Below are 20,530 nucleotides of genomic sequence, written 5' to 3' on the forward strand. Positions count from 1 at the left end.
ATTGCTCTTAGCTGCCAACGATATGGATAAAATTGCACCATTTTAAAAGTTAAGGGTAAATTACTCATCTCTGTAAACCTTATCCCTTGGTAAATTAAAGTCAAGAATAAGTTGAAGCATATAATAGCTTATTCAAAGAGACCCTAGCCCCCAGTGCTAGCAAAACAGATGCAATTTACAAGTCTTGTATTAGTGGGGATGTCAATTTCTCACACGACAACCAGATTTAAGGAGCAAGATAACCCGTTTTGACATCTAAAACATAGACCCCGAGAATAAGAGAGCATAATATTCAGTCAAACTATAGAGTTCAATGAAACAATTGCTGCATTTTTACATCTAAAAAACTATTCAAGTGCTCAATATAAAGTATAATACACTAAAAAGTATACAAAAATTCAGCAGTAAAAAGAAAACCCAAAAGTGAGCTACTAATCAAATAGTGTTTTACCATGACCTCCTTTTATTGTATAAGAGACAGAATATAGACATGGGCTCAGACGTGTTCCCTCGACCAATAATTGAGCTTCTTTCTTTTCTCTCTCTCTCTCGTAGGTGGCTCACCTATTTATGCTTTTGTTTCCTTACTCAGCTTTACACAATCCTGATTCCTAAGAATAAATTTCATCATTCTATGCCTAATTTCACAATGAAATTTTTGCTTCTTTTTCTCTTTACTCTTCTTATAACTGCTTTATATTTCTTTCCCAGTAACAGCTTCTCTGTTTCTTCTCCATCTTTGACATTACTGGCAGGAAGGAGATCCATGACAGAACAGAGGTTATATGAGAAAATTAAGGTAAGTTTTCTGAGTTCTAAATAAATCTATTTTTCTTTTAAAAACTACATAATTCAGAAATGATTCTATCTGAATCTGAATCACAGAACTTCTAAAGGTGGTCTTAGTTCTCATTCCTAAAGTTTGAATTAAATAAAAAGTTAATAAATTCCCCCCCGACCAGTTTCCTTCAAATAATATGCTACCTGTTTCGACAAATGGTTAACAGAATCACCATTTCTTTGTTAATTTGTATCCCTATTTTCCTGAATATGGCTGTGTGAACTGCAGGTACTCGATGAAGACAAAGGGCAAATGGAATTCCCACAAGATTTCAGAGAACACGAGCACCTAAGCAATGATGATTTAGAGCCTATTTACCACATTGACTACAATGGCGTCACCACTCATCCAGTTCCAACTCCGAAACATCCCAGGCCATAAGATAATTTGTTTTAGGAGTTTCCAGAAGGAGCAAATAAAGTATACATGATGTTTAATTCTATTTTACATGGTTCAGAGTGTATTATTAGATTGATGATATGAAGATGAAGATATTTCTACATGCAGGACTGTGGTTTACTATCTTTTTCTTTCTGCTAATAATATTTTCATTATAAATGCAAAAGCATGCAAGCACACAACTTTGACAGTAAAAGGAAAGATCTAGAAGTTCCTGGAACATCTTAAAATATTATGATGTTAAACTTAACCTTGAAAAATATGCACACCTACTATTTACAGTTCGTGTCCAAGTGAATTTACCTCGCATGAGAAATGGATCTTAGTCTGCAGAGATAGACCCGCTTCAACGCATAGCTAATTTGAGAAAGAAACTGCAATAAAATAAACTTACCAAATGAGTTCATTTGCAATGTAGCGAAAGCATTCCATTCAAATAATGTTTTCTAGCCTTCTTATACTTCTCAAATAGCATTCTATAGCTATTGATGACATCCTCGAAAGATGCATCGTAACAGAACTTGGTTTTAATCTGCATGAATGTAGCTTCGGCATGCTCTTGGTGCTGTACATATACTGGGAACAAATTTTCAATTCCCATGAAGGGTATATTCCAGCCATTTCCTCGAGTAATGTCTCTATCTTCATTAAGAAGCTCGAGCCACTTTAAACGCAAACCAAGATCTTCTTTCTTTTGAATAGCCACTTCAAGAATCCTTAGGGCCTCCAGGAAGCTAGACTTTGTACTAATTTTAATAATCAGATAATGAAAAATGGTTTTCTGGTCACAGTAAAGCCTATCCTCCCTATCCAATGGCAAAGAAAGTGCAGCAACCAAGCATGCCTTCCTAAAGGTGGGATCAGAAGCACCAAGTAGCTCAATCATAGCATGCAACACATATATGGTAACTACATTCAGAATTCCAGACAATGGATCAGAGCATGCATGATCAAGCTGTTTCCCTGTCTGGTTCCAACGGTGAAGTGCAACATGTGCAAATCCTGCCCACCTGCGTTCAAGTAAAATTGCAAAGAGTGCAGGATAAGTACTCTTTCAGTCTCACATCAAACAGAATTTCATTAAGGGGTTTGAAATTTTTTGCACTAAACAATCTGAGGTCAAGCCAAATAAAATAGGAAATTTCAAAACTCCTATAATTTAGGGTAACATTATATGCAAACTGCGCTAACATTTATGATTTAGATAATTAATGATCATTGAAACAAGCCTTACTAGGTTCTTTACCCTTAATTTTTGATGTTACCTAATTTGTTAACTAGCATCAGTTTCTTGATATTGCCAAAGCAGTAACAGACAATTTCTCATTCATCCATAAAATAATTAGTAATGCAAAATTCAAAAAACAGGTGCAGCTGAAATGCTAACAGATCTGAGCATTTCAAAGGCATACCAACGAGTTGGATTTTCCAAGGACATTGACTCAAGACCATGTCTCCATGTCTCATAGACAACACTAATTATTCAACTTTGTCCAGAGAATGGGCCAGAAGGCATGTGATTTTCAGAGTTAACACTAGCTATTATCTGTCAGAAATTTTTGGATCCATCTTCAAAAGATAACTAAATGATAAGAAGCATGGAGATAATTGTTCAGTTGATTACTAATTTTAAGTTAAAAGAAAATATAAAACTACAAAAATATAATTAAAAAAATAAAGCTAGGGACTTATATAAAGGTAAAAGAGAGAAAGCTATTGACAAACATAAAAGAAAACAAAACAAATGTCAAACATGCAAAAGAATACCATAACAGAGCTGCACCCGTTTGCTTTATTTAATAAACTATAATAGGCATCATTACAAGATCGGAATGGAAAGAGTGGTTTGCAACAAAAACAATATAGACAACAGGGAAAATCCATGAAAACAGAATTGTTTAAGTTTGATGTTTTAATTCAATTAAATATTTATTTCATAAAAATCATGAAAAACAGAAAACTTAAAATTGTAAAGCAGCCATAACGCTTGAGAACATTAGCCCCAATTCATGTACCACCTCATAAGTACAAAGAGCCAAATGCCATTGATCAAATGGGCTGTCTTACAATTGCACTTGGACAAATAATATTATGAGCTATTTCAGATGGATGCAGTTATCTACTACTCCCTCCGGTTTTTAATATATGTCATTTAAGGTTTTTCACCATTGCCAATAAAACATTAATTAGACTATTAAAATTACTAATTTATCCTTGATAGTTCTCTCCTAAACTCTAATTTCTATGCAAAAAATTTCTTTCTTCTTAATTATTATGGCTTAATTAGAACTGTTTGCATTAATTATTAAACCTCTCTCTTATCATAAATAAGGGTAAATTTGAGAAAATATTGTTAAAAGTGATTGGTAATACAAAACGACATATAAAAAAAGAACAAATTGAAACTCCCTGAACGACGTCTATTTGAGACTGGGGGAGTATCAGGCAAGGAATATAATTAGCAGTCAACTCATTGGCCAATGCAAGTGGTCATATGTGCTTATACCAACTAAGGAAGAAAATGAACCTTAATTATAGCATTATTTTACTTAACAAAGATCAGCAGTCAATTGTTCTTGAAATCAGCCCTGATTCTATAAATTAGAGATTCAACAAAGCAGAGTCTATTTCTTGTTCCCAGATGCTCGATAAAATCAACATAATGGAGAGAATCAAAAAAGGAATGAAAATGAACAAAGTAATAGTAAGCTATAACTTACTCAAAAGGAGGTTCCACTTCAATTCCAAATGTAACATGTAAGGAAAATCTGCCAAGTTCACCAGACCCAGTATTTTCTGTGCATGCCTCATGAGCAAATCCTCTTGGAACGTATAAGACGTCACCTTCACTTAGGAAAAGTGTTTTTCTATTCGCCAACGTGCTCTCGGAATTTAAACACTGTTGGCTATCAACATGATCATACAAGCGAGGTAGCTGCATGCTTGGTTCAGAAAATACTGTCCATTGCTTATTTCCGTAGATTTGGCATACAAAAACACAGTGATCATCATAGTGACAAGCTAATCCCTGAGAGTTTGGTGGTGTCAAATATAAATTTGCACCCACTGAGGGTTGACCAAACAAAGATGCTAAGGTATCAGCTACTGCTGCAATACTAGCAAAGCGGAACTCCAACCCCCGCAAAGCAATTGTACAGCCCTCTCTGTATGCTTCTTCGCATTTTGTAATATCCGCAAGAGAGAAAATATAAGGAGTTCTAGTGTTGCTTGGGTCTAAAGTCTCATGAAAGAAATGAAGCTCCCTTCTGGATTGTTTTTCTGTTCTTAGTACACGTATATCCTGCTGATAGATTATTGGGCAACCCAATTCATTTCTCCCCTCCTCAAGGAATTTTAAGATGTCTAATTCGTCTGACTCTATAGGTAAACAAGAAATGAAACTCCGAAGCATGGGAGAAAGAAATGCATAAGACAATTCCTTATAGTTGAGAGATTCTGTAAATGGAGAAAAAATGTCATCACCCTCAATAGAAGATTCTGATGTTCTTCTGACAAGAAAGGGTGATACTTCCCAGTTGTGCAACATGAAATTCTCAAAACTATGCTCACTCCAACCAAAAAGCCTTCTTTTGACCAAAACAGATTGCAAAGGAGCAAATTGATTGGTACTAGCACACAGCCTAAAAATGCTTTCTGCTAGATTGTTTACTGTAATATTGCCGATGCACAGTTGTCTATCTGGAGTGCATATCATAGGGTAGCCAAGAAAGCTTTGACTATGTACTACTCCCCACATATTTTTCAAAACTACCAAGAAACTTTCAGATAGTTTTCTTGGGATGTTTTCTAACTGCTCAATGTTGCAGGTGTTAATTAGAGATATTGTTGCCTGAAGAAATGTGACCTGTCTTTCTTGGTTCATTGCTATCCTACTACAACCAAAAGTTCTGTCCCCAGCAAATAACGAAATAGATGTTGACGATACAGCAACCTGAAGAAATACAATTCTGAGGCACAGTAAGTTATATTACAAATAAAAGAACAATATTTATTTACGCATCTCATCTGCAAGAAATCCAAACAGTGGATAGATGTTCCTTCAACAAGTTACTTGGCTGTATGGGTGAGAAAACCAAATCGAAAAAATTCAGCTAACCGAACCTATGGTGCAAATTCAAGTTTTTAATTTAAAAGGCAATGGCTAACCAAAATCAGAATTTAATTAAACACCAACATTACAAATATATATAGTGCAAAATTTTAATGTTAGATATATTTAGGAAAAACGAATTTTGAGCCCTTGAACTTTACTTTTTTATTCTATAACGCTCAAATCAAATGCAAATATATTGTGTTAAACCCTCAATTTTCAAAATTTGAACCTGTTGTGCCTCTTTTTAACTCAGCTAACATGTGCGTTTTACATGTGCTGTCAAAGGTGTATGATAACATAAATCATAAAACCTTTTACGCCACAAATTATATTTTGAACTCTTGAGCTTTATCATTTTTCATTCTATAAAAGCCCCTCAACCACAAAAATATTCCAGTAAACTCTCAAAATTTCAGCAGCTTTAAGTTGATAAATAATTAATCTGTTGAAGAGAAAACAATAGGTTCAAAGCATAAAAATTAATGGTTCAATAAAACATTTTTGCATTTGAGGAGCTCAATAGCATAAATTCATAAAGTTCGGAGGATTAAAGATATATTTTTCCTACAAAAACTTGACCTAACTGATTAATCAAACTTAAAGGTTAATAGATTCTAATAGATTGGACATAAAATATGTGGATGCACTAGTTAATGGTTAGCAGAGTAAATTTTCCATTGCAGAACACTTTGATCCAATACATTATAGATTCATCAAACTAGTCAAATAAAAATTAGTGTTGCTCCTACCATAAAAGATTTATCAACTTAACTAATTAGCCATAATGATGGTAGAATACGTCACAGCAACTATACATAAGATAACCAAGGCATACGAGCAACAATACACATAACTCATGATGCAAGACAGAGGAAAGGCTGCACGAATAAAATAAAATAATTATGTTTTATTTGTCAATGTAATTTAGTATTTGAGTGAAAATGTCCAAGGCTGAAGCAATTGGGAAGCAACTGGCTAAACCAAAAAATGTGCACAAAGCTCTGAATCCTTGTAATCATTTGGTAATTAGTGTTTTCTATGTTTGAACCACCAAAGTAACCAAATATCCAAAGATATTTGAAGCAATTTTTTCTTTTTCTTTTTTTTTTATTATTATTTTTCGTTTTTGAAAAAATGTTTCATTTGTAATATTACTATAATATTAGCAAGATCTATTCTTCACTTGTTTTATAAAATAACCAAAAGCATCTGCTGATATTGACTTATAATATATGGAGTTTTATGTCATTAAGGAGTTTATCACTATTTAAGGAAATTTTGTTTTTCAGAGTTACAAGTATTATTGGAAGGGGTTGAACCCAAAACTAGGGATAAAGAGAAGTGGATGCAATTAATGACAGGCCAGGATAGAATCCTAAGGGGGCATACAAACCCCTACCTGCCCACGAATTTGTCTTCCCAATCAACCCCTTTATTGTTCGTCGATTTCAGAACAAAAACCCCAAAACTAATCCACATTTCCTTTTTTCTTTTGTTGATTTCACAATAATGCTATGTCTCCCCAAAAAAGACCATTTCAACTTTTTCTAACCTGATGCACAAATCACTATTAAGAGTTGATTACTTCATTAAAGCTTAATTCTCCCACTAGTGATCTGCCATGTCCTGATATAATTTAGTTAGGATGCATAGCATTATTGAGTTTAGATATAGTTGAATATGGAAAAGATATTAAGAAAAGGAGAGAGAGAGAAAGTTGAAATAAAGACAATTTATATGGCCAGAGATGAAAAAATGAAAAAGAATAAAAGAAATAAAAAGAAAGCAAGGATTGAGAAAAATAGAGATATAATTAGAATGTTCAAGATGATTTTCAATATTGTTATCATGTTGGCCAATATTTTATACCTTGTCTTGTAAAATATATCCAAATAAACAATATTTTGATTTACTATAATTGTAACCCTATCATTAGGCTTAGTCAATACATAAAATACCTACAAACAATAAACACTAAGAAAACATCAGATTCTTATTCAATACAAACCAGCATTTATCCATATATAAACTTCGATCAAAAGAAGTTCTGATTACTGTTTTTCCACCCTAATTTTCCAGCAAATAGAGCAGAAGCAGAGGAAAACTTAATTGCTTTAGAGCAAAATGAAAGAAAATAATCAAACAGAAAACACTGTAAACACAAAATGATAGCACAAGCACAAAGAAGCAAACAATCAGACTGAAAAAACATGAATTAGAAGACTCACATTAGCCTCTCTAAAGCGGATAGCTCCAACAGCCGCTGCCTTCCAATTGAAGTGGTGGACAAATCCAAGAGAGCATTACAAGCAGCCATTGGAACTCTCCTCCCAGAACTCCCGAGAGCCGAAATTAGAGCCCTCACAATTTCATCATCCAATGCAATTTGTTCATTCAATTGCAAGGAATGCAGCGAAGCTGCCCCTACAATCTCGGCGCAACGACACGCAATCTGCGAACACCTGTGCCGTCAACGAAACAGTTGGATCCAATCAATGAAAAAACATCCATTTTAAAATGCAGAAACACAGAGGCAGAGTGAAAATTACCTGCAAGTGAGGAGAATGGGAAGCACGGAGAGCATGGAAGCTGGAAGAGTTCCTTCAGGAGATAAGGGAAGAGTAAGGGATTTTGAGAACTGCGAATGCAACTTATCAAGGCATTTCTTCACCGTAGTTTGAAAATTGGGTTGGTTGCCATGATTGGAGAGCGCAGCAAGCAAGATAGGAAATATAGTATCGATTTCGTCGATTGGAGTGGAAGAGAATTGAGATTTTCTTACTTTTCTCTTGCGATTGCCAGACTTCATCTTCCCCATTTCTTCCTCTGCAATTCTGGAAATTATGTAAACCTAATTTCCTTTTCTGTGTGGAAGTTATGTTAAATTTTAGCACTAAAACTATCAACTTTGTTATGGTAAACAGAGAAATCTTATTTTAAATTTTTTATTTATTAAAACCTTATTTTAAATTAACAAATGATATAAAACTATCAATTTTATAGACCTTAAAACAAATTTTATACCAATTTAGCAACACATGTAAACTCAATAAAATTATTGTAGAACTCAGTAATGTTACTTAAATTATAATTAAAAGTTAGTTCAATTAAATTTTTACTCTGGCAATGCAAATAGAGATTTGAGATAAAAATTAGAGGTTTGGACAAATTTTAAAAGTGGTGTTCAGTAAAAAAAAAAAAATAAAGCGGTTTATAAAAGTAGATTGGATTCAAACCGTTGAAAAATGGTTTTAAATTCTTAAAAAAAAACATTATTTTTGAAAGTATGATCAACATTTTATTAAAAAACTTTTTTGCTCTAATTACTACCCTTACCTATTAAATATGAGAAAATTTATTTTTATATATTATTAGGGCACCATTGGATGAAATTACTTTGTTAAAGTCCACCATCATCCAATGGTGAAAAAAACAAAGTAAACTTTACTTTGTCAAAAACAAAGTAACCATAGAAGGCACCAATTACAAAAAAAAACATATGATTAATTTGTTTTATAAATTGATAGTTATAGTTTTTTTTTTCAAAATCATTGTATATGGTTATTGTCGTTAAGAGAATTGAAAGAAGAAGAGAGGGAAAGTGAGAAAAGAAAAGAGATAAAAGAAATTAGACAAAAATACCCTTGTATCATGTCACTTGTTTAACAGTGTGAGGTTAAATTTCTTAATTCTGTTAACCACTATAATAACAAACACTGATTTTGGAAAAAAAAAATCACAAGTACCAATTCATAATAGTGTAATCACAATTCTTTTTTTTAAATTTACCCTATTATTTAGTTTTCTTATTTTGTTTGAATTAGGCTAGAAAGTCACTTATATAGAAATGAAGGGAGTAAGAATAAGCTATAGATGTTAAGTGCCTTAATGTACATAAAATAGATTTTAATTAGGAGAGAATTAATTGTTTTTGTTAACTTGAAAACAAGCCATAACTAAACTTAAAGTGCGTCTGACAAATCTCGAACCAAACTAGCATTAAAACTAAAATTATCCATTTCATTTACAACCAATGCTTACAAACAGGAACAATCATCATTCCATTTTTTTCCAGTTGAGGAATACACTTAAACAAAAATAATCCCATGCTCCTTGATTGTGTCAAGAACAATCCCAAGCTTACCTTCAATGCGCTCATCTTTTCTTGGTTCATAAGCCACGGCATACACGTCAGCGTCCATTGATCTCTCAGCAATAAGTCTCCCTATCAATCGACACGCATTATGATCGGTAAGCGATGGCAGACTGTTTCGGATATCCTTGGCATTTGTTGTGGCAACTGATATCACTTTGCTTGTTCCTCGATGCATAACTTTCGCATGAATGAATCTCTTTGAAAAGAAAACATTCAGCAAAAAAGGTCTCATATACATATCAGTCCTTTGTTTCCATGATTTTCGGTTAGGTTTCTTTGCAGCTTCGCTTCGAGATCTCCTAGTCCAGGCAGCAGAAATGAAAGAGTTCTACTGTCGCAAAAAGAAAAAAGAAAAAAAAAATTACACTAAAATTGTCATAAAGATAACAATTTGTATGAGTTACAGCAGTTCATAACATAGTTATGAAAGGCGTGCCTCAGGCTCAAAATGCACTAGGATCCAGGCATGTCGCCCGAGAAGCCAATTTAGAATGCTCCATAAAATAGCGTGTTTGATAAAGAATTGTTAACCACTTGCTTATTACTATTAGTTAGTCTGTCAAGGGTGATAAGGATGTTAACAATCCTTCATCATATAACAATCCTTCATCATACACACTAGTACAGGACTAAACAAAAAAGATATGGTCAAGTGTAGCCAATAACTCCGTTAACATGTCTGAACGCATGTCTTTTGTAGCAAGAAGGGACAAGATTAACAACTAGAAATGGAACAAAAAAATAAAATCACAATCATCACCTTATCACCCTTGACAGACTAACTAATAAGCAAACAATCATAGCCCCTCAATATCCCGAACGAACATCCTCCACAGATACGAGTTGTGTGATCTCTTTGATAAAAATGAGTTAATGAGCACCTTGATACATATACTGATTATTACATTATGAAACCGGTCTAGGCAAAAAGTCCCAAATCAAGGCCACATACATGCCTTCCAGTCTACTCTACATGTTTCGAACCAAAATCTGTCCTACAGAATGAGATTTTCGATATGGGTCCTATATAGCCTCAGTTATATGTGCATATCATCCTCGGAAAAGACCAGCATATATCCAATGCCTTCAAAGGAACAAAAAGTGAGTTGGAAGTAAAATATGGTGAATTATGTTGTACACTGCCATGAAATGTTCCTGATATTATAATGGTCTCATTGCTACTGCTGCTAGGATCCTAGTTAACGAGGGTGCCCAAACTCATATTCGTTCAGGTAAAAGTTGTTATGGAATAAGTATCTAATATAACATAAGTACCACAGTTGCGGAAAGTTTCCAGCCCTGAATCCACCATGAATGGAAGTTATACACCTTTAAGGACACAACACAGTTCTCAGAGAAATAAACCGCACCACCTATTAATAGGTCAGCTCTTTATCAAACGTGAAGTAGGGGCACTAAAAAAGACCTTCAAAAGACACACACACCAAGCTCTCTGTTTATTTGGTTCCCAGGTAAGAGAAAAGTGAGAAGATGAAAATGAACTATGTTAAACCTTGACCATACAGTTATAATTTCAGTTGGAGTAAACTAAAACCCATAAAAGAGTTGAAGGAACTCAGAATTGTATCCTTTTCCTAAAAATTGTCAGCACGAAGAAAACTAAAAGTGTAAGAGAAAATATGGAGAGTAAATTGAAGAAGATAAAATACCTTGTAAGAAGTGGGATTGGGAGGGCTTGCTAGTGAGCTGTTAATGATGGAGATGTTTAAACTACCAAATGAAGATACCCATGAGAGTGAATTTGGCTTGCTGGTACGAGTTGAGTGAGTAGAGAAAGGTTCTTTAGAGATAAGGGACCTAGTTGAAGCAGCAGAACAAGACATCACACACGCCATCTGCTCTGCAAATGAAGAGCACTAAATAAGATCTTCAAAAGACGAACACAAAACGTCCTTTTTTAGTTGTCAGGAAAGAGAGAAAGAGGAAAATAAAGAGAGAAAAATGTTAAACCTTGACCAAAACAGAATCACAAATTTCAGTTGAGGCAACTATCAAGTTGGAAACTAAAACCCATAAAAAGAAAAGAAACACAAAAATTGAAGCCAACAAAAAAATTTCAGCCCTACGAAAACCAAAATGCAATAGAAAAATAGCTAGTTGAACTCCATGACCATAACATCCATTAGATAATTCTTCCTATACTTTTTCAGAACCTGAAAAAATATATACAAAAATTAAAATCTCAAACTACTATAAATAAACTTCAAATGTAGAAATGAAATTGCTCTATTAGTGCACTCCAGTAATTATCTATCTCCCTATTTTGAAACTTGAATTCAACAGCCATTATTTACATAAGATTCACTTGTAGGCAAGTGGGGTCGATTTGTTTTCCGGAGCAATATTCCCGGCATCACTATCTCCTTTCTTACTTTTTTGTCTAAATATTAAAGTTTAATTGGCGAGGGCGAGCCTTGGCGCAACGGTAAAAACGTTGTTGCCGTGTGACCTGAGGTCACGGGTTCGAGTCTTAGGAGCGGCCTCTTGCCAATTAAATTGGCAAGGGAAGGCTTGCCCCCAATACACCCTTGTGGTGGGACCCCTCCCCGGACCCTCGCTCAGCGGGGACGCGTAATGCGACCGGGCCGCCCTTTTTTTTTTTTTTTATTAAAGTTTAATTGGCAGGGGAAGGCTTGCCCCCAGTACACCCTTGTGGTGGGACCCCTCCCCGGACCCTCGCTCAGCGGGGACGCGTAGTGCGACCGGGCCGCCCTTTTATTAAAGTTTAATTTAAATATATTTGACAAATATTCGTATGACTCACTCAATTCAATCATCTCCTTCTCATTAAACAAATGTTACTTCCTTCTCTTCTCTCCCTCTGGTAAACATGTTAAGTTATTGCAATTATGTAAACCCCTTTGCTGTTCTTGGATGATCCAATTCTATTCTTGTCAACTACTTAATCAGGCTACATGTTTGGAAGGAAAGGATAGTATGGTAGATGTATTGCAAGTCTGCAATCAATAAGAATGAAGCCAATTTTTTTACTCTTTTTTTTAAACTTAGATTTATATACCAATGTGGGAAAATTCATTCTCAAGAGATAGAAAATTCAGAAAAGAATTAGGCATTACATTGGTTTGGATCATCTCCTCCATTTCATGTATTTCCACATAAAATCGAAACCAAACTTTTGGTGAGTAATCATTAGATAAAATGCAAGAAATTAAAAGAATCATCATTTTATTCAATAAGCCTTTTCCTTCATTTTCTTACAATACAAACTGTTTCCCCCCTTCTTTCTATTAAACAAATCTATAATTTTTGTGAATGCTCAGTCAGAATGGATATTCATCTGGATCCTATATCTGATAAGCATTAACATAAGAAAAGAAAGTTCTAACATTGCACATCCTACCACATATCTCTGTACACATTTAACCAAAGGATGTAAAGAGCAGATAAGAAAATTTTAAATCAATCTTCAACAAAATCAATCTAGAAGCTAGGGAACAAGCTCAACTTCTCCAAGGTATGAACTAAAGTAAACAGAAAGCAAAAAATAACAAACAGAGAGAACAAGCTAAACCAAGAAAACTGAAGAAAAAAGAGTTCTCGTCAAAACAGAAATTTCACAAATCACAGCAAATACCAGACAGAAGTAGCAGACAATTGCTTGTAAACAGAAGAATTGATAGCAAACAGATGTCAATAGATGACAAAAAATGACCAATTTGAATTTTTTTAGTTCACACAATGTAAACAGAATATTTTACAACAGATACGAAGGAAGGGATTACGATTGAGGAACCTTTTAGAACGACGGGATGGAACGGCGACGATGAAACCCTGGAACGGCGACGATGGGACTGCGCGAAAATGAAACGGTGATGAAATTGTAATGGCTGAAGTTGGAGTCTTGACGCAAGGAGTAGGAGTGGAGTGACTGAGGCTGGAGATTGGATAACTTTGGATGAAATTGACAATCAAATAGAAATAGGTTTTCTAGGAATTGGCTTTTCAAAGTCACAATATATAGTCAATTAAAACTACGTAGTTTCGTGGTTAAAATAAAAATAAGTTACAAAATTAGTCGTACGATTATCCGAAAAGAATGAATTGGGAAAAGGTATAAAAGTACCCCTAACATTTACCGTCAGGAGTAATTTTACTTTTAATGTCTAAAATGATGCAATTTTACCTCTAACATTGGCAATCAAAAGCAATTTTAGCTCTAACGTTGTGAAGTTGGATCAATTTCAGACATTATTATAAAACACAAATATTTTGTTCCCTATTCTGCATCGATTGCATATCAGTTTGTTTTGAAAAAAAAAATCATATTTTCTATGATTTAATAATATAATTTGAGATTAATATCTATAAATTCGGTGAAATATTTTGAATTTTTTTATCAAACTCGTACAATAGACAGTATATTTTTTTAATTTTTCTTTACAATTTTTTCAAGGTTAATTACAAATCTGGAACAATTTGAAAGCTCATTTACATATTTAGCCTAGTTCTCTAATTTCTTACCAATCTAGACACTTTAACCTTATTTAGACAAAAATACCCCCATCTTTCTCATTCTCCCTTTAGTGTAGACAAAATCAAAGAACGGGTTTCCCTCTTCCCTTCTTCTCGTTTTCCCTCTCCCCTCCTTTTCTTTCTCATCATTTTCTACAACAATTTAGACAATATCCGAAGAACAATACAATACAATCCAAGAGGGAAAGCTTTGTTTATCCAACATTCCAATTCGAAAATCACGTAAGTTTTGTGTTGATCCTTACCTACATTTCAATTTCAAGTTCATACAATATAGTAAGATGATGAATCCTTGATGTATATGTCAAATGCAAATGAAATTAGCTTAGTTAACAGTAATGTCGAACCCAGATTTTGCTGTTTGAATTCGCATTGTCGTTGAAAATGACGTATATCAGTACGTCTCTGCAATTCCCGACACTTGCTGTGTTGTCGCGTTGAAATGTTGTGACCTAACGTGATAATGTGGAGAAGTGATTTCAATATTGTCGCATTATATTATAACGCGACAAACGTCAGTAGCCAACAGACTGTCGCGTTATATCATACACAAAAATACCTGCTGATTAAAATATTTTCGCATTATGAGATGAATGATGAGGACATATCCACTACGAGAGTGACAAGGGGAGCTAAAACGATGAAGGGGACAGAACCTGAGTGACACACCGTGTCACTTCAGCTCGACGTGCGGAGCTCGTGCGAAAAAACAGCGAAATATATGCGAGAGACTAGAACTGGACTCACACGTCGTATGGGTTATATGGCATGACGCGTGGCGTGGGGTCCATTGAGATGCCTTCTTCGCTAAGCTGATTTGAGGAGACAAAAGCTGCCATCAATTTATTTACTGTTTTGTCACCCCACTATTTACTGTTATGCCATTAGCTCTATTTTCCTTACTGCCATTTACATCAATCATCTCATTCTACCCCTATTCTCTTCTGCTTAAATTGTAACCCTAATAGGGGTATTTTAGTATCTTTATCTAACCTAAAGGGAGGTATATAATCCTCTTATATTCTAATGAAATATAACATTTATGAAATGAATATTTCTAGCCTCATTGTTGAGAGCTTTTATCAAAAACTCTTGGAATTAACTCCTTCAAGTATAGGCTTGAGAAAAAGTTATGTGTGGATTTAAAAAATCCTCACTTGGAAACCAATCAGTATCATTGGGATAAAGTATAAATTTAATTATATGATTATTAGAAGTTAATTTAGTCTTTACCTATGGTGTAAATTTGAGCCAAACATTTGCCACCTAGTGTAATTTCAAACCTAATTAATGGAATATAAGTTTTTTGTTTGTTAACGTAGCCAAAACGTTGGAGGTTAAAGGGTTATCGGAACATGAAATTTCACATATAAAAATTTATTTTCCATTGCCCTGATACGTACCTTAATCTTGACTGCTATCTTATACTTCTTACTTAGAATGTTTATCTTTTTTCAGTTTATACATCATTTTCCTTTCCTTTATTGTGTATTATTTAATTGCAGCGGGCTCTAAGTTAGTTAGAAGTTTAGTAAGTGAGCCCTAAAAAAACAGAATTTTTGTTTTAGTAAGTGACCCCATTTCAACAGGAAAAAACCAGCAAACCGGAGTCAGACCGGTAAACCGGAGTGAGTTCTTTAATATTAATAGTTAATGCAAGTATGTGTAAAATTGGTCCTTCCAACGGATCAATCCTGTATTCGTCACTGTCCGTTATTAATCCAATTTGATGTCCGGTCCGGATTTTAAAACATTGTTGTTTAAGGTCGAACAACTATCATCATTGGTGGGAAATTGGTCTCGCATGCATGTCGATGAATATGTTCTGAGGAATCATGGTGTTGGAAAAATGTGGTAGAGGAGTAAACTCAGTCAGTTCAATTCGCATGTCACGTACTTTATTGGTAAAACCAGCTCCTGACGCACATCTTATGAATTATGATCATGCCAGTAAACTATATTATTATATTTGCATAATAGAATTGGTGAGCTGCTATATACCGCCATTAAATTCCTTTTCACCGTCACTTTTGGACTTTTTTGCCTTTCTCATAATTTTGATCAAAAACTGAAAATTCTCTCTCCAAAATCATAAACCCGGACAACAATAATTGAAATTATGAAAATAATTGATATGTGACAATCGAAAGTGGATGATTACGAGTCGGAAGCATTAAGATTTACATCTTTTTATCAAAGAACTCATGAAAATAATACATATTTTTCATGACTATTTTGCATTTTTCATCACAAAAAATAGGAAAATTTTTAATTTTTCGTCACAAAAAATTGAACGATTTAGTATTTTTCGTCACTAAAGTTTTTACAATTTTGCATATTTCAAAATTTAGTCTAAACGGATGCGGCATACCATCCCCACCATGGTGGGAACGGATGCGGCATTCATTCCCGACATGGTGGGAATGGTATGCCGCATCAGTTCCCACCATGGCTGGAACGGATGCGTCATACTATTCCCACCATGGCGGGAATGGATGTCGCATACCATTCCCACCATGACGGGAACGGATGCCGCATCCGTTTAGGCTAAATTTTGAATTTTCTCTCAAAAAAAATTTTCCAATTTTGACAAAAATTTTATGCCAAGGGCAAAATGGTCCAATGGGTACGATGATAAGGAATTTGGGTGCGGTATATAGCAATACCCTAGAATTGCTATAATGATTGGTAAAACTTACACATCAATACAAAATAGATTATTTTATCTTTTCTCTCATCATAGTTATTAGACTCGTACGAGTCGACAATTTAGGAGGATTTCGAGTCGACTCTATGGTCTGACTCGAAACCTTCCTGAATCGGCCTTGGCCGAATCGTTGGTGACTCGGCCGAGTCGGTTGAGTAATGGCACTGCTTGAAAAAAAAAACTTACAGACACGGGTGGAGCCAGAGGGGGCGGGAAGGGTCGACAGACCCTTCGGTGCCGGAAAACCCCATGGAAGGGAGCTTTACTAGGTCTGTCATGGCTGGATCCAACCATGGTTATGTTTCGAAGAAAATGAATTGGCGAGAGGAGGAAGAAGAAGAGGCTGTTTAAATTTCTCTTTTCTTGGCAATTGACCATTATATCCCTTAATTGTTTTGTAATTTATTACTTTCTAATTTAAAGTTAACCAACCAGTGGTTTAGACTTGAATATAACGTACAATAGATAGGTGTAGCTCCTTTATTTCAAATTTAATAGAGTACAGATAAAATTAGCTCCTATTTTATATGGCTGCTTTTTAGGAAGGAGAGATAGCTTTAATTTGAATTTTAATTTAAATATTTAAATGATAACTTGATATAATTTCTATTTAAATATTAAAATTTCATTTTTAGGTTCATATTTAAAGTTAAATATGGTTAATATTTTATTATTTTATAATATTTTAAAATTGATCCGTATCTTACGATTTGATTCATGAGTCTTGATTCACAAAATGAGATTTCGAGTCACGAGTTGTATCTCAATTTAACAACTATGCTCTCATCTACATTACTTTTAGCAATATTTAAAAAAAATATTGTAATACTAATCAACTCTAAAAGTTGCTACCATAAGCATTTTTTTATATTAAAAAAGGAAAAAAAAAATAAGGGTGTCAAAGAGGTGTCAAAAATTGGTAATATTGTCATAATCACTTTGACCATCTTTGTTATTTTAATGCAAGACACTCTTTCAAGCACCCTCCACCTCATCGAACATATTTTTAAGGACCTTGCATTAGAGATGCTCTAACAGCCGCTTTAGTAAGTCCATCTTTGTTGTTAATAATGCAATTATTTAAAATGAATATAAAATTAAGGCTTAATACATCATTTGCCCTATGAACTTATCCAAAAAGGTTGATTGACCTTCTGAACTTTCAAAATGTCCTGATAACCCCCTCAACTTAATAAAATATTCAATTAGCTCCTTGAACTTATGTAAAATGTAACTAATTAATCACTCGTTCGCAAAAAAATAAGTTAAATGCGGAAATATATTTCACGCATTATAAGAATGTTTACATAATTCAAAAATAGATTAAAAATAAAGTTATTGTTTGCTCAACTATACAACTTGTCTTCTCTAATATTAGAACCATATACCTCGATTTTGGACGTTTTTTTTTATTAAAGATTGGTTAGCGAGGAAGGGTAAGCGGCGGACATCCCAGCTATGCTGGCACCCCCACCACAGACCCAAAAAATCCCCGAACCAAATTTATTAAAAGAGTAAATAAATGTCATAATACAAAAAGAAAAAAGAATAAAATGAAGCTAAAAAATTAGGAAAAGCGATAAACGCAACGTCCTACACGATCATGAAAAAAGACCGATCCACAAAAATCTGGGACAACATCCCACCAAGTCGAAGCTGTTGCCGTCCGTCCATAATTTGCAAGCGAATCCGCAACATGATTTCCTTCACGAAAAATATGAGACACCACAAAAGCCACAGAATCGGTCTGATTTAAACAATTGAACCATTTTTGTCTAAGCAACCAAGGGACCGAACAAGATTTAGATTTGAACATCTGCACAACATACATTGAGTCGCTTTCAAGCCAAATTTTCCACCAACCTTTGCTGATAGCCATGTCAATGGCGTAAATAGCAGCAGATAGTTCAGCAAGATAAGCAAAGGAACTTTCAATCGAAAAGGCAAACGCACCAAGGCACATGCCAGTATGCGAGCGATAAATACCTCCGCAACCCGCAGGACCAGGAGCACCCATGACAGACGCATCAGTATTGATCTTAATCCAATCCCTCGGAGGTGGTTGCCAAAAAATCGAAGTAATGTGCGGAGCCTTAGCAAGACGCTTTTCAATCCCGAGCTCACCTAAGATTTGAAGTTCAACTAGCGAATTCCAAACGGAGCCCCGTCCAGTGTGAGCAGATTCACGAACAGCTCCCCAAATCCGTCTCAGCGTGATGGAAGTATCAACCCTCTCATCCTCAAAAATGGACCTATTACGAGCAAGCCATAGAGCCCAAATTGTATTAACAATTGCAGCCGCCCATAAATCAGCGATTTGAGTACTGAAACGTTGAATAACAACATGATCAACTAGATTCTTAAGAGTCGAGTCTGTGTTAATTCGTCTTCCAAACAATGAGCTAACACCATGCCAAATAAATTTAGAAAACCGACAGGAGACAAAAAGGTGGTCCAACGTTTCAGAATCTAATAAGCACAAACTGCAACGAGAAACAACTTGACAGCCACGCAACTGAAGCTGATCATGTGTTGGCAAATACCCAAGATAAGCCCGCCATCCAATAAGCGAGTGTGCAGGAGGAACACTCTGACACCTTAAAAAACGACTCCAAGGCTGTTGAGTAGGAGGAAATCTAAGCCAAGCGTACAAGAGCTTAACAGTTAAAACCCCACTCGTAGCAGGCTTCCAAACACAAATATCAACATCGTCCCTACCCCGCCTAATATTCCGCAATCTATTCTCCACATCCGCAGGTAACACGGGCAGATTGTGCCAATTATTACCATCCAAATAATCCTCCACCAAATCAAAACAACGACGCTGTTGACTAGCAGATAGGCCAACCTGTGCAGCCAGTGAAGGATGCATCCAGGCCCCATTCCAAAAATTAAGTTCAGAGTGCTGACCAATCCACCAAAAACAGTGATGCTCAACTTCAGAATAAATGGATTTTATCGAGCCCCAAATAGAAGAATTCATGATATAATGTCGTGACTGTCCCGCTTTATTGAGAAAACGAGTTCTAAGTAAGTTAAAGCAGAGAGACTTTTCTTGAAGAAGACCCCAAGCCATCTTTCCATTCAATGCTTTGTTTAGAATAGATAGATTCTTGATTCCAAGACCTCCATCCTTGAAGTTTTGACAACAAATTTTCCAAGGGACGGTGACAAGCTTCTTGCAATTAATGGACCCAGACCAAATAAAATTCCTCATATGCCTAGTCATACGTGTAAGCAGCGCAGAGGGCCACTTATAAATGCTAAAAGAGTGAATGGAGCTACCAGTAATTACAGAATTTACCAGAGCCACTCTCCCAGCCATAGACAAACAATGCCCTTTCCATTTAGCAAAGTGAGCAAGCACCCTATCCATCAAACTAGTCAGATGTCGTGTCTTTGGTAAACCAAAAAACAAAGGGACTCCAAGATAGCGAAATGGAACAGACCCTTGACGAATACCAATAATATCAGCAAGACGATTACCACGTCCAGAAGAAACAAAGGAGCCCAGAAATAATTCAGATTTGTTCCAACTAACACACTGACCCGAGATAGATCCATACAACTCAAATACACCTTTAATAACAGCTAGATTACTCGAAGAGGCTCTGCAGAAGAGAAGAATGTCATCAGCATAAAATAAATGAGTCGGAAACACCTTTGCAGAAGTATATTGCATTGGAGCAAGTCGCCCAGTATCCACGAGGTGAAGCAACCAACGACTAAGAAAGTCCTCGGTAATACCAAACAATATAGGAGACAGCGGATTGCCTTGTCGAACCCCTCTTGAACATC

General features: G+C 35.1%; 2 protein-coding genes and 1 long non-coding RNA gene across 5 annotated transcripts; 1 reads left to right on the top strand and 2 right to left on the bottom strand.

Annotated features, from left to right (window-relative positions):
- The first annotated feature begins 626 nt into the window (after nucleotides 1–626).
- LOC136203426 (uncharacterized) lies at nucleotides 627–1,343 on the top strand. The gene is made up of 2 exons (XR_010674831.1): nucleotides 627–799; nucleotides 1,070–1,343. It is a non-coding gene; the product is annotated as an uncharacterized lncRNA (long non-coding RNA).
- Nucleotides 1,344–1,625: 282 nt separating this feature from the next.
- On the bottom strand, nucleotides 1,626–8,249 carry LOC136203425 (uncharacterized). Of its 2 annotated transcripts, none has more exons than XM_065994584.1 (4): nucleotides 7,904–8,249; nucleotides 7,583–7,816; nucleotides 3,961–5,208; nucleotides 1,626–2,250 (listed from the first exon to the last, which is right to left on the bottom strand). In XM_065994584.1, the coding sequence occupies exons 1-4, from the start codon at nucleotides 8,170–8,172 to the stop codon at nucleotides 1,644–1,646; spliced, it is 2,358 nt and encodes a 785-aa protein (XP_065850656.1). In that variant the 5' UTR covers nucleotides 8,173–8,249; the 3' UTR covers nucleotides 1,626–1,643. The 2 variants fall into 2 exon arrangements, with proteins under 2 accessions (XP_065850656.1, XP_065850657.1); XM_065994585.1 differs by having other exon boundaries at nucleotides 7,583–7,806; nucleotides 7,904–8,037.
- Nucleotides 8,250–9,326: 1,077 nt separating this feature from the next.
- On the bottom strand, nucleotides 9,327–13,460 carry LOC136202098 (uncharacterized). Of its 2 annotated transcripts, none has more exons than XM_065992568.1 (3): nucleotides 13,286–13,460; nucleotides 11,181–11,366; nucleotides 9,327–9,838 (listed from the first exon to the last, which is right to left on the bottom strand). In XM_065992568.1, exons 2-3 carry the CDS (start codon nucleotides 11,364–11,366, stop codon nucleotides 9,443–9,445), a joined length of 582 nt encoding a protein of 193 aa, XP_065848640.1. In that variant the 5' UTR covers nucleotides 13,286–13,460; the 3' UTR covers nucleotides 9,327–9,442. The 2 variants fall into 2 exon arrangements, with proteins under 2 accessions (XP_065848640.1, XP_065848639.1); XM_065992567.1 differs by having other exon boundaries at nucleotides 11,181–11,371.
- Between the last annotated feature and the right edge of the window lie 7,070 nt (nucleotides 13,461–20,530).

The sequence above is a fragment of the Euphorbia lathyris genome, chromosome 8 (genome assembly GCF_963576675.1).
Source record: "Euphorbia lathyris chromosome 8, ddEupLath1.1, whole genome shotgun sequence".
Classification (NCBI taxonomy): Eukaryota; Viridiplantae; Streptophyta; class Magnoliopsida; order Malpighiales; family Euphorbiaceae; genus Euphorbia; species Euphorbia lathyris.

What these genes read in the sequence shown, in the direction of transcription:
- LOC136203425 (XM_065994584.1), bottom strand. Translation starts at nt 8,172, where the DNA reads ATGGGGAAGATGAAGTCTGGCAATCGCAAGAGAAAAGTAAGAAAATCT. An exon ending in CCCATTCTCCTCACTTGCAG is followed by an intron (nt 7,817 to 7,903) that starts GTAATTTTCACT and finishes TTGACGGCACAG; the next exon opens with GTGTTCGCAGATTGCGTGTC. An exon ending in GAAGTGGAACCTCCTTTTGA is followed by an intron (nt 2,251 to 3,960) that starts GTAAGTTATAGC and finishes ACTTGAACGCAG; the next exon opens with GTGGGCAGGATTTGCACATG.
- LOC136202098 (XM_065992568.1), bottom strand. Translation starts at nt 11,366, where the DNA reads ATGGCGTGTGTGATGTCTTGTTCTGCTGCTTCAACTAGGTCCCTTATC. An exon ending in CCAATCCCACTTCTTACAAG is followed by an intron (nt 9,839 to 11,180) that starts GTATTTTATCTT and finishes TTGCGACAGTAG; the next exon opens with AACTCTTTCATTTCTGCTGC.